Source organism: Rhinolophus ferrumequinum, chromosome 11, assembly GCF_004115265.2.
Source record: "Rhinolophus ferrumequinum isolate MPI-CBG mRhiFer1 chromosome 11, mRhiFer1_v1.p, whole genome shotgun sequence".
Taxonomy (NCBI): Eukaryota; Metazoa; Chordata; class Mammalia; order Chiroptera; family Rhinolophidae; genus Rhinolophus; species Rhinolophus ferrumequinum.
In genome coordinates this window covers 65,851,936-65,865,300 of record NC_046294.1, presented here as the reverse complement: position 1 = coordinate 65,865,300, position 13,365 = coordinate 65,851,936, and the positions used below count along the sequence as shown (strand labels likewise).

The 13,365-nt window shown below is 41.7% G+C and overlaps 1 protein-coding gene across 1 annotated transcript in view; it reads right to left on the bottom strand.

Annotated features, from left to right (window-relative positions):
* Positions 1 to 1,982: 1,982 nt before the first annotated feature.
* The window catches only part of ENDOD1 (endonuclease domain containing 1), a 34,122-nt gene continuing 22,739 nt past the window's right edge, over positions 1,983 to 13,365 (bottom strand). The window contains exon 2 of the mRNA XM_033120119.1: positions 1,983 to 6,261. Within this exon, the coding sequence (XP_032976010.1) occupies positions 5,059 to 6,261 (1,203 nt within the window). The 3' untranslated portion in view covers positions 1,983 to 5,058. The remainder of the gene's footprint in view (positions 6,262 to 13,365) is intronic.

The following is a 13,365-nucleotide window of genomic DNA, read 5'->3' as shown; positions in this document are numbered from 1 at the left end:
GTCATTCTAGTACAGCGATCAGCTGTGGGGGTCCAGCAAGTCTACCTTATCAATACCCCGTGACCGATTAGCCTTAGGGCACTAATTCATGCCTTCACTCACAAGAGGCTAAAGAATAAAGAAAAATGACTATTTACAGTAAGGGCTATGATTCTTTTCAGCAGCTAAAATCATATATTCTCTGCCTAGTTCATTCCCTTCCAAGCCACAGTGTCCCTGGGAAACAGAATCTGTTATAAGTCCATGAACTGAGCAAGAAAGGGGCCTTAGGCGAGTGGAGGCCCAAATGCCTCTCTATTCCAGAGACCAGAAATGCTCATGCCTCCCTTCCTGAAGTGCTGGAAACAGATAGAGTTCCTGTTCTCAGGAACTCTTTTCTAGATTCTCGGTGCAACCATCACCTGTGTTCTTCAGATATGTTGACACCACTGATGAAGCTGTGGATTCCTTCATTTTCATTCATGACCTCAACTCCCAGGCTGTACTTGAACCCTGGCCATTTCAGCTCTGATCTAGAAATTGCCTGAGTTCCAAGGCAACTTCCAGCCAATTTCATCCAAGATATGTGGATATTACCAACAGCCGCAGAAGCAATAATTAACATTTACTGAGCACTTACCATGTGATAGGCGTGGTAATGAATCCTGCAGCTACATTAACTCATTGAATTCTCATAACAACCCTCTGAGCTAGGTACTAATAGCCCCATTTTATAGATGAAGAAGTTGAGGCTTTGGGTAGTAACTTGGCCAAGTTAGTAAGCTTCCCACTTCACTACACAGCTGGTAACTGGTAAAGCCAGTATTTGAGCCTAAGTGCTTTTGATTCCAGAGCCTGGGTTCCTAACCACTCGGCGATACTGTCTCCAGGAGAAACCCTGATCCACATTCTGAGAGCATCTCACTATGGACGCCTATACACTCAACATAATAAATAATAATTAGTGGTTATGAGCACTTCCTTTGTTAAAATTTAAGCTTAAAAATACAGTTGACCCTTGAACATGGGGGTTAGTGGCGCTGACACCTGCACAGTCGAAAGCCATGTATAACTTTTGACTACCCCAAAATTTAAGTTGTCCCTTGTTATCCGTGGATGATTCATTCCAGAATCCCCTGTGAATACCAAAATCCACAGATGCTTAAGTGCCCTATGTAAAATGGTATAGAACAATGCATATAGTCAGCCCTCCACATCTGTGGATTCTTGACCATGGATCAAAAACAGTACAGGTATTTATTGAACAAAATCCACGTACGAGTAGACCCACACAATTCAAGCCTGAGTTGTTCAAGGGTCAACTGTAATCGGTCTGGAGTTTAATTGTTAGAAATCAAGCCATGACCTGGGGGGAAATACCTATGGAAAGAGACGTGAAACCTGAGAACCCATTTATGAAAGCCATGGAGTCCATATTATATCGCTCAGAGTGTAACATTCTGAAAAATGCGTATCGTGTGGTGAGCTTAGGGAAAATGCGGAACAAGACACAGAATCACCCATAAGATCTTGACGATGTTGGAAAGGCAGCTGAGAATTACTGCCACCTCCACCCAGAGGGGGTGCCCTACTAAAAGCCACAGAAAAGACAGTCCCCCTTCATACTGCTTGTTATTATTGACACTGTGGGAGTTTCCAATGAATAAACCAATAATTAAGAGTGTTTCTATTATTTTTTCGTGATTCAGATTCAGTGAATAAGCCTTTTGGTGCTCATTTATGAAGGACATACCACAAATCTTGCTATACCAGATAGCTTTTCAGAGAAACAACAATGAAAAGTAGTCTTAAGGTCTATTTCACTGATCTAACCTCTGTTTTCCCTTGTGGGGTTCAAAAATTAGAAAACAAACAAAAGCCAGATGTAAGTGGAAAGTTGCTTGAGTTAATGTGGATCAAGAAGAAAATGAAATTTTTAAAAAATCCTTAAATCTCGTATCAACCATTAGGATTCTTCCCCTTCAGACATTTTGCAAAACGGCTAATGAGTCATCAGCAATTACTTTATTGAGCATTGCAAGGTGCAGAGTATTGTACATAGCTTGAAAATGTCAAAATGCTTTGTGACACCCTCTGTAAAAGCTTCCCGAAGAGCCATGGTTCTGTGGTCTTTCCTCCTGTGCTCCAGAAAGCATGCTGCTAGTATCTTTGCTGCAGCACTTACTATGATGTGTTACATGTATCAGTTGTACTATGTGGTCTCCCCACTAGATTTCTGAACCCTTCAAAGATGAGATCCATGTAGTGTCCTCTGCAACCTTTGATGTTCAAATACATATTTGGTGGATGAATGAATGAATGAATGAATGACCACTCTAGTGCTTCACTCTAGTACCTTCTCCCAACTCCCTAGTCTGCATTTAGGTGGAAGTATTGATGCTGAGTGAGGAGCCAATACTCAAAAGACACAATGGAAAAGAGGAGTTCCCCAAAGCATGGCTGATCCACACACTAGGAAAGCAGCTCCATAATGATGAAGAGTTGGTTGACCTCCGACGGCCTGAGAACATAACAGAGCCACAGAAAAAATCTTCAAATCAGAGATGGGGTTCATCAACCCAAACTCCCATCTCAAAGCCCAAAATAGCTCTTTGGGAGCAGCCCAGCAGTTTAGTTACCTGCTGGAGCCAGAGCCAGTAAACCAGAGATACAGCCAACACGAGTGGTCCAGCGTGGAGGATCTCAGCCACCTAACCTTAAGGATATTTTCTGCTTTATTATCCCTTCCCAGATTTCAAAAATGGCCACACAAGAATCAATAAATAAGACACTGAACAACTATCAGTGAAACAGAAGACACTTTCAAATGGCTCTCAAGAAGCAGTCTGGATACCATGCTCCTTGCATGGTGCCATGGGGTTCGAGCTGCCATCGATGACCTCTTTGGGCCTTTCAGTTTGCAAGAGTGTACTACGAGGCAATATAGAGTCCGTGGGAGGCAGTAAGCAAGACGTTGTGCATGGATGGCTGATCACGTCATCACGTAGGCCAAATCCAACTGTGATTAGTTTGTGGGATGGATGATGGAGAAAACTCTGCCATGGTCCAGGGAGGCATCTGAATAGTACCACACTGCCTATCTGACATCCCAGGTGTGATGGGACATGTGCAAAAGACCTTGGCTCCTAAAATGTCAACAGTTAGCCGTGAAACTGAAGGCAAGCCTGTTGACTCCCGGTGCCTCACTCATCAAATGAGGGTTTCGCTAGACTGTCTCTTTGGTCACTTCTAAGATTCTCTTTCTTTCACGTGGCAGGATTCTTGACCCATCAGTACCCTCACCCTTCCATGTGTCTTCACGCTGCTGAGACGAAGGGAAGCCCAGCTATAGATGTCTATGTTCACAAACAGACGTGTTGATAAAATACTGCTCAAGACTCTTAAATTTAGTTCACAGCTCCCAGTCTGGTGTCATGCACCCTAACCCTGCATCACAGATTGGTCAGGATGGCAGCTTGCTGGCTACTCTTCCACTTGGGGTCCTATTCAATTATTTGTCTGCAAAATTTATCTCACTACACTTCCATTTCTCGTCCACCAACCCGATGCAGAATAGCTGGCTCATCATTCTCTCCTTGTTGCTTTTCTAGACCCCAAGTTTTTGTATCTGACTTTCAGATGAATGGTGTGCTGCACCCCCAAGACCAGTATTTTATGCTTGGCCATTTTTCACTTCACAGCAATGCTTTCGAACACTCAGAAAAATCCACATGAGTCATTCTCCGCGGGGGAAGGCAGAGCAAAGTCTGGGAGGTTCTGCTTCCTCCTCGTATCATTTTCAGTGAAGGATTTAAAATGACAAGTACTTGACCAAAACATTGCGGATTAGCTCTCAAACCAAATTTTCATTGATGGGACAGTTATGTTTTCTAACCTCAAATACTCTACAAAAAATTTGCCTAAGAGATAATTCTCAATCAAGTTTATACATATATAAACTGGATATATATGTACATGGAGATTTATCTACCTATCTATAGATACATAGATAGATGATAGATAGATAGATAGATAGATAGATAGATAGATAGATAGATAGATTTTTTTTGCCCCCTCCAAAATGACTAGAAGAGTTCTTACTTTGTGGCTCTTTTCTATACATTTGTACCAAAACAATCATTTAAGGACAGACAGGGTACGTGCTTGACGTATAAGAAAGACTGATTCTAGTAGGCTGCAGAATATGAATTTTCATACTAGCTTAACATGTAGGTCTTTAAGCTCCATCTTGTCAGTCACTGATTTAATACATGTCAAGTTAATGCAAGTTTGCTAGGGATATCCTCGAAACTACGGCACCTACTCAGAAAAGGGCTCTGACCCGGTGCTTTCTTTATACCTGAGAAGACCTGTACACAATCCTTACCCTTGCATTCAAAGTTTGTTATGCCACATTTGGCATAAAATGTTTATCATTATGCAAAAGAAAAATGCAGCAAATTCAACTTTGGAGAAAAAGAAAAAAAATCTTATGGGATCTTGGGAGCCATGGGAAGCTAAGAGATATAGCAGATTCTATATTCTAAAAAAGTTATTTCAACAGGAAAGCATATCTGTACCTCACCAAGGTCAGCTGAGTTGGGGAGAAAGAGAAGCAAATGATAACAAATTGGCCAAGAATATTTATATCGGTGTTGTCTTAAGTCTCAGAGAGTAACAGGAGAAACAAGATGCCTCTCTCCTTTTCTCAGAAACCCTTTGGTTTAAAGTCGTCCTCTTCCCTCTTCTGTAATTTTTAATGATCACAAATGAACACCAGGGTATCTCAGGTGATCATCTGTATCAGAGTAAAACACTGAAGGTTATGGTTTAGAAGTTTGCCCATATTATAGCAGATAGATGACCCACACATAACTCCACCCTGAACATTTCTCTTGGGTCAAGTCTAAATTGTACCATCTTCCTTTGCAAAAACATGTAGACATCCCCACCAAAGGCCAAAACATAATGATCAGTGACAATGAATAGAAACCCACTGTACAAAGTATTCCGGCTTTTTCTATTAAAAAAAAAAAAAATCAAATTCACTGTGACGGGATGCTATTAATGTTTTGAGTTCTATAACTCCCCAGAATTGTCAAAAGTAACCCTGTAGCCAATTCGCTTGCAGACACTGAAAACAACCTGAAAGAGGCCACCCACGGTGCCAAAAGCAGTGTCAAAGAGCAGAGAGACGATGCCACCAAGCCCCACGGCAATGTCCTTGCACACGATTGGAATCGCGCCCATGGTATACACAGGGAAAGTGGCCACGTCCATAAGGACCCGGACAGGGATGCCCAGAAGGCGACAAACGGCCTTCAGCAGACAACAGAGGATCCGCAGAATGGCCCTGATGATTTTCATTATGACTTTGAGCACCTTCCAGGGAATGCTTGCCAACTCTTCCCCAATAGCCACGAAGTACGAGATGGTGGCGGAACCTAGGCGGTAAAGGCAACTTTCTATGCCATTAATCACCTGCTTGGTGACACACCACAGCAAATACACAGTGTTTTTCAGGATTCCTACCACAAGGTAACAGATTAATTGGAAAAGCTTGATGAATGGGGAAGCAATAAAGCCCATGAGTTTTCCGAGAAAGCTACTCCTTTCCTCAGATGCCTCTGGAGGCAGCAGAGCAGACTTCTTGCTCTCTGTGCTGGGAAGGGGACGAGAACTCTCTTTGGAGTGCACCATTCGCTCTTCATCCTGGACTTGGTTAACCATTTCCAGGATTTTTTTCATTTTCTCTGTGTCTTGTTCTGTTTCACCACAGTTGTTCTGGAACAGCTGAGGGTTCAATGGAAGCAGTTTCTCGAGGTCTTTCACCATCACATCTTCGATGACATCACCGTCCCGGGTGTGCTTGACAAATCCCATGGCCCAGCCTCCTCCAGGGATAGCACAACAGGCGGCCAGCCAAACAAACTCAGGGATGGTCACTTTGTCTTTGACTCTGTGCCCTGAGGGCACGGCGCCTGTGATGATATATAGGCCGTCCCCACCGCCACACTGTGGGGTCAGGGCCCGGTCCATGAGGCTGTTGAGATTCATGTACCAGCGTTCCTGGAAAGATGGGGTCATCGGAGCTGCATTTGTGAGAGTGAATGTGGCCGTGTGGAAATCCTTGCTAAGGGAGAACGGGTATAGCTGTCCTCTCTGGTAACCAGAGTCCAGGTAATCTGTATTCAGGGCTTGCTTGCTTCCCAGGTTGTTCACAGAGGTGATGGCGTCAGCCTCATGAATCACCTCCTCAAGGTTGCTGTTCGGGTCATCAATCTGAAAGAAGAGAGCAAGTGTTGAGTTGCATCTTTGCAGCAGAGAGGGGGCCTTTGAATCGTTCTCTCAAGACTCTAGAGAAGTCCCTGTTACACTCACACTTCCTACACTTGGGTCTGGAAGGGCTTGGCTCTCCAGTGTGCACACACACTTCATTCTTATAGCTCGTAATCCTGGTATTTGAAAGCATCTTTCAAATGGGCCGTTTCCTATTTTACGCTCTGTGTATCCTCCATTTCTACTCAGCCATCACACCCCATCACACACACAAACACACACACACACACACACACACACACACACACACAAATACACCACAGTGACATTCATTTTTAATCTGCTATGGTTCTAAGAATTTTATAGCCCTTTTTTTTTTAACTTTTATTTATTTTAAGTGTGTTTTTCCAGGACCCATCAGCTCCATGTCAGGTAGTTGTTTCAATCGAGTTGTGGAGGGCGCAGCTCACAGTGGCCCATGTGGGGATCGAACCAGCAACCCTGCTGTTAAGAGCACCGTGCTCCAACCAATCATGCTAACCGGCCACCACCATAGCTCTTTTTTTGGAGTATTTTTCCATGAGATTCAAAGTGATTGTAAAAATGAAAACAAGGAGAAAGTAGATCTCAACAGGCCCACAAAAACCGGAACCGCAATTCAGATGTTCAGTCAGCAATGATGGCTGCAATTGAATAAACATATTCTTGATGAATGTTTATACACTTGGGGATGTATGAAAAACAATCAACTCTCATCAAAACATTTAATTCAAATGGGGACAAATGCACAGCTCATTGTTAGTTATTAGATATTTACTAGGCCAAGCTAAAATCCAAATTTGACCAATAGCTGCTTGAACTTAATCTCCACATGACATTTGTTATTATTAAGAATTCATTTTGGGTCTAGGTCAATTTACATATGTGCTATATACCAATGATGATCAATACATACATCCCTTCTTGGTTCTGCTTTTCTTTTTAATTCAGCAGTATCATGTATACTTCCGCTTTACCAGTTTGAAGGACAAACGGAAACAGGCTAGGATTGACCCACAACTCCGTTTTTAGCTCCCAAATTAGACTTTCAGGGACCCTGTATATTCCCCGTAGGAACCAGCCAAGGACTGACACGTACTAGAATCTCAAGGCACTCTTGTTCTTCTACGCCCTGAGATGGTCATCATGGCAGTATTCATAAGAGCAGGACGTTGAGCCAACCCACCTTTTCAAAAAGAAAAGGTTAAGTAAATGATGTCATATCCATCCAAGAAATATCTCAAATCCATTAAAAAGCACTTGTAATTATTATGATTTTATAATTTATAATGATGGGGAAATATATGCTATAATGTTGAAAGCAAAAGGTAGGATATAAAATTAAATGAAAACTTTTTTTTAAATCTAAAACTAGGCAAGAGAAACTTTGGAAGGAAACACATGAAAATGTCTGCAATGGTCGTCTGATTCCTGGGGATGCTAGTGACTATTTTTTTCTCTAGTTTCTTGTGTGTTTTTTTCTCTACATCTCTCCTACCGATATCAACCCACAAATTATTTATGTGTTGCTTCCAAAAGGAAACAAACAAAAAAGAAATTAATTAAAAAATAAGTAAATTCTTAATAACTGATTCCCTAGAGTTGGTGCTACTCACTAAACCCATCGCTAAACTGAAGGAAGTCAAGGCTGTGTGAATTGTGTTGTACCTTTTGTCAGTGGGACAACCAACCATGCAATCAATGCAAATGTAGCCAGGCTCACAGCAGTATGTGCAGCGTGAGGGCAGTGGATGAGCAAATTGGTGTGAAAGCAGGAATGTTTGCTGAAGTCTAATGGACTAATCCATAGCCTCACACTCCAAGGGTATTCCATCCCTTCCTTGAGTTTTAGAATTAGCACGATCCTAGATGTTCTCCACTCCCACCAGATCCCCAGAGGACAGAGATAAGCATTTTGTAAAGCATCTCCCGCTGCTCTCCTATGGCCGAAAGATATACCCCATGGAAACATTAGCCTCGTTCCTGAAATACGAGATCAAGATACGGCAGAACCAAGATTGTGGAGTCTGGGGTGTAAGGTCAGAGATTTCAAGATGCATGTATCTCCATGGTTACTGTGTTTGCATTTAGCCTGCTAATATAGCTTCTTGATCCCCGCTTAAGGGAAAGTCTGGAACTGGTTTTTGAATTGGTAACCCTGTGACAGAGCATAGGTGACATGCTGGTGTGTTTTCAGCCCAAGGGTCATCCAGGGATGAAAAAGTATCTACATGAAGAGATGTCAGGCCTGGAACATGAGCAGAGAAGACAGACTCTTGGATGAGGAAAGGGAAGGAGCAAAAGAGACAGGGGCAGAAGGGAAGAGATGAAAGAGGGGGAAGAAAAGGATGGAAGTGAATGAGAGAGATAGAAAATTGTATGTGTGTGTGGGGGGGTGCTGTAAGATACAACACAATATTCTGCTTTTAGACAAAAACTAAGACCGTGGGTTGATTTACCCCCAAGCTTTAGAACATGTTAGAACGTGGTCTACCAGCTGCCAAGGTCAGAGGAGACTTACCTAGGTGCTTCTGCATCCTCAGGCCACGTGAGTTCATGGGGCTTCAGATTTCTGCTATGGCTGTGCGGGTTAAACCTTTTCTGCCCACACATCACAGGTACAAGGGCAAAGTGGCTGGGAAGGCCAGGGCCTACTACAGTGCGCCTGTGTACCTCCCTGCCCTGGGCCCCCCAGGCAAAGCAGTAACTAAGCTGTACGTTCTGGACATCCAGGCAGAAGAGGGCATATCTTCCCTCCCCTTCTTGCTTTCTCAGAATCCTATATCTATGGTCACTATATTCTTATGATCTTCAAGTCTGGCTCCATGATTTAATGACAAGATAGAAGATAGTGTCTGAAATCAAGACAGAATGCCTGTGTACTGTACTCATATAGTGATGGGCTGGGGGAGTCAGGGACTCACATGGTTTGAGCCACCAATGAACTGTTTTCAATATGACAGGATACAGAATTTTCACCTTACTTTATGGATGGGGAAACTAAGACACAGAAAGATGAAGTAACTTTTCCACAGCCACCCCCAATAATTAGCAGGAACAGCATTTGACCTGAGGCCAGCCTTTTTATTCTTAAAGCATATGGTCTTTATCACTAAGCCATACTTTCCCCCACCTTCATTGACACTGTTGTACCAGTTTTCTCTATCAGAGAGTAGAAAAAAAAAATATTGCACTATCTGTAATCTCCTTTTGTCTCTGTGGCATGGAATAAATGAAGTTCTTCAAGGCGGCAGGGAGGGAAGCTGGTATCTGAGCCCCTGGGGTTGCAGTCCCAAACTGAAGCGAGAACGGAAAGGAGAAGGTAAAAGGACGCAGGACAGGCCGGCCTGCACGCCTCCTTTCTGCCTTTGCCAGGGCACATGGCAGTTGAGCCACTAGCTTCACAGTCCAAACCTGTGGCAGTGCAGGCAGTGGGCAACTGGCCAGGGCTGTTCCCAGAGTACGGCTCCCCTTAGGAACTGGTCAGGTGGCTGGTCCCCAAGGCTCCTAATTAGCATGTCACTTGGCTACTCCCTTCCCCACCTCTACAGCAGCAGGGGTAGCAGAGAACAACAAGCACAGCAAAATCTCAAGGAGAAAAACTGTAAAATCAGTCCGCTCACCACAACCTCCTCCACTCCCACTCCACAGAATGGAATTAAACAGCTAGGAAAGAGACTCTATACGGTGAAGGTCACCTAGATGGACTGTACGGCTTAACTGAATCTGGACTATGTTCCTTAAGACTTTCTATTTTCAATGAACAGACTCATTCGTATTGCCCCCTATAAGGATGGGCTCAGTGGAAGGATACGAAAGCACTGAACCCAAGAAAAGTTGAACCAATAGGCTCCACAAAGACCCAGGAATTGTGGCGCAGCTTGGCATTACTGGAATCAGAAAAGGATTTCAGGCAGCCCTAGGGAATTCTGGAAGCAAGCCCCTGTGGTTGGGACTAATTAGACATTAATGTTTGCCATTAATGAGACTCAGTCGCATTCGACCTGTCAGACGTTTTCTATCTCTCCCTCCTGGCTTCTTCACCGACTTCTTTCTACATAGCTCTTCTCTACTTCATGGCTTCTATTTACTTATGGTCTCTGTGCATCACACCTTGAGCTTAAACAAAGACCATCACAGCCTCCCTAACCACCAGCTATATCATTAACCTGCAATTGTAGCTTCTGTTACTTAATTTCCTACTGCAAATGCCCAAGAGACAGAATCTGATTCACCCAGATCATCTTTTCATATCAGGCCATGTCAAGACACGCCTATGGAACAGCTATCCTTGAGTTAAATGTTCACCCTTCTCTAACCAACTGTGGCTGGGGGCTGGAGAAAGAACTGGTGATCCATATAGGGCGTCCCCTCCATCAGGGACCATTTAAATGTCAGGCATTCTAGGCTTGTCTTGTCTAGTCATAAACTTGGTTCAATACACTAATGTAGATAAATGAGTGTGAGTACTACTAGCCAAAGTTAAAACACGACATGAAAAATAGATAAATTTCTCAAGGTTTATCTAATCCTGTATTAAATCTCTCACAAAAATACCAAACGATGTTTTATAAGAAAGACAACATGCTGATCTTTCATGAACCCTCAGTTCTCTCCTTGGAGGATCCAATTGGATATACATCAAAACCTCTTTCCATCCTTTCTGTGTCTTATCTTCTTTTTCACATGTTACACCTCATTGACTCTCTATATTGTATACGAGATGTGTTCCTCAGATCTATCTTCTAATTCATCAGATCTCTCTTTAGCTATGTCTAGTGTACTTGTTTGTGGAGGTGTTTTTCTTTTTTCATCTTAATGACTCTTTTGTTCTTTTCCAGTGTTTCTATTTAGTTCTATTTCAAATTTGCATTTTTTTCTCTTGTGAAATTCTTTTTTATCTTTCAATAATTTAGACATGCTTATCTCAAAGTCTCTTGAAGATTTCTCTATTTTATTTGATTTCTCAGTTTATTTTGTTGATTCTTCTAGTCGACATCAAGGCATTGGGTATTAAGTATTTTGCAATTTTTGCTGGTGATTTTGTCTTCATAAAAGGTCTATGGTGCTTTGTTGAAAAGCAAACAAATTTAATACTTTTGCAGTTGTCTTTGCTAGAGCCCTAAAAAGTTCAGTGATTCTGGACTAGTTTCTGACTTATTTTCTCAGCTCAGAGTTTCCATAGGGAGGAAGCAGGGCAAATTTGGACCCATACGAAGAGTGGGTGGGTGACTATTTCCATGCATGACGTGGTGTGGGCATCTACTTTCTAAATATAACTTGCAGGCGGCTTTCCTGCCTGCTTCACCAGGCCTGCTGCACACTGCCAGCTTTACTCAGTGAGCCTAGTTCCAGTTTCATGGCACGAATAGGGAATGTAACCTTAACTCCCGTCCCCAGGCAGGTGACAGCCCTAGCCCTAGCATCCATGTGGCTTCCACACATAGCTTCGGCTATCGGTTTCTTATACATTTCTGGCATTTGAAAATTTCCCTATTTTTACTTTTTGCTGAAATTCAAATTTAAATATATATAGAGGGTGCCCAAAAATGTATACATATTTTAAGAAAGAAAAACTGTATTAAAATTGTAATAGTCAATATACACTGATAACATAAAATGAGTACAAGTCACGTTTGACTTCTGCAATTACAAGAGGTGCTCAAAGTGATTACCATCAGCGTCCAGACACTTCTGATTATGGCGAACTACTGCTTGAGCAACGTTGACCAAAGTATCTACTTGTATACATTATATACATTTTTTGGCACCCCTGGCGAATATATATATAAATATCCATTCCATATATATATATATATATATATATATATATATATATATCCATTTCAATATTCTAATATTTCTATGTGTTTGCAGTGGGAGGGGAAAAATTCCACACCTGCCCAGGCATTTTGTTTTACCCACCGTCTGAGCTTTACAAAGTTTCTCTTAAAGCATGCCTTCATTCCTTTTATAACTCATTACAGATTTATTATCCCCAAATTTATTTACTTTGCTTAAGTCACTTTTTTTCTTCTATTTAGACCACCTCCTGGATAAGTGTTTGGTGTAAACAGAACAGTTTTCAGTACCTTTACTGGTGGTGTCAAGAACTTTATAGGCTGAAGTCTCTCACTAAGAATAGGATATAGGGACTCCCAGCTCTTTCCTAAATCACATCAGCCAGCTTACAGACAATCCGATTGTTTGTTTTTTTTTTTTTATTCCTGTGTATTATCTATTACATATTACATACATATATAAACACATATATGTATATACATATATATGTGTGTATATATATATATATATATTTTTTTTTTGTCTGTTCATGTAAGTATTTCTGTCTTCCTGAAATTTAATTCCATTGATTTTGTATTTTGAAACTTGGAGTCATTCAAAAAATTGGATATGACATTATAAAATCACTTTACCATATCATTTATAAAACATATTAAATGCCAGGGCTTTATAATAGTCTCCTAATAGACTTCCACTGAGAGAAATGCCCGTTACGATTCCTACTTGCTGCCTTAAAAGCAGCATTTGTAACCTATGACAAACCTGTCTTCTGATCGCATGATGGCTAATGTTTGAACATCATTTGTTAAAGACTCATCTGAAAAACCTAAATAATATCACTGTACCAGCTCCCCCCTCATCGCTATGCTTACTTAACTCTGCAGAACAACCAAATATGTCTTGGCTCTCACTTTCTGAAGGCACGTCGAAGTGTGTGCATGTAACTAAAATACCTAACACATGTATAGGAAACTATTAAAAATAGTATGAGTATTTGATTTAAAAAGTCTAATATATTTTTTGCTACGCTGTCCCATAAAGGGCAGATGTCTTTTTCCATGCTCTCTGCAGACGCAACTCAATGATCTGGTTCTTGCAAGTACAGTAAATTACTGACAACACTGCTTCCTAAAGACAGAAATACACCTATGATGTAAGAGGTAATTTCAGATTACAATTTCGGGATTACACTTGCCCTTTTGTGTTCACCACTAATCTCACTCTTTGGTTTCCCAGCGGAATCTCTCAAGTAGGGGCAGGTACAAA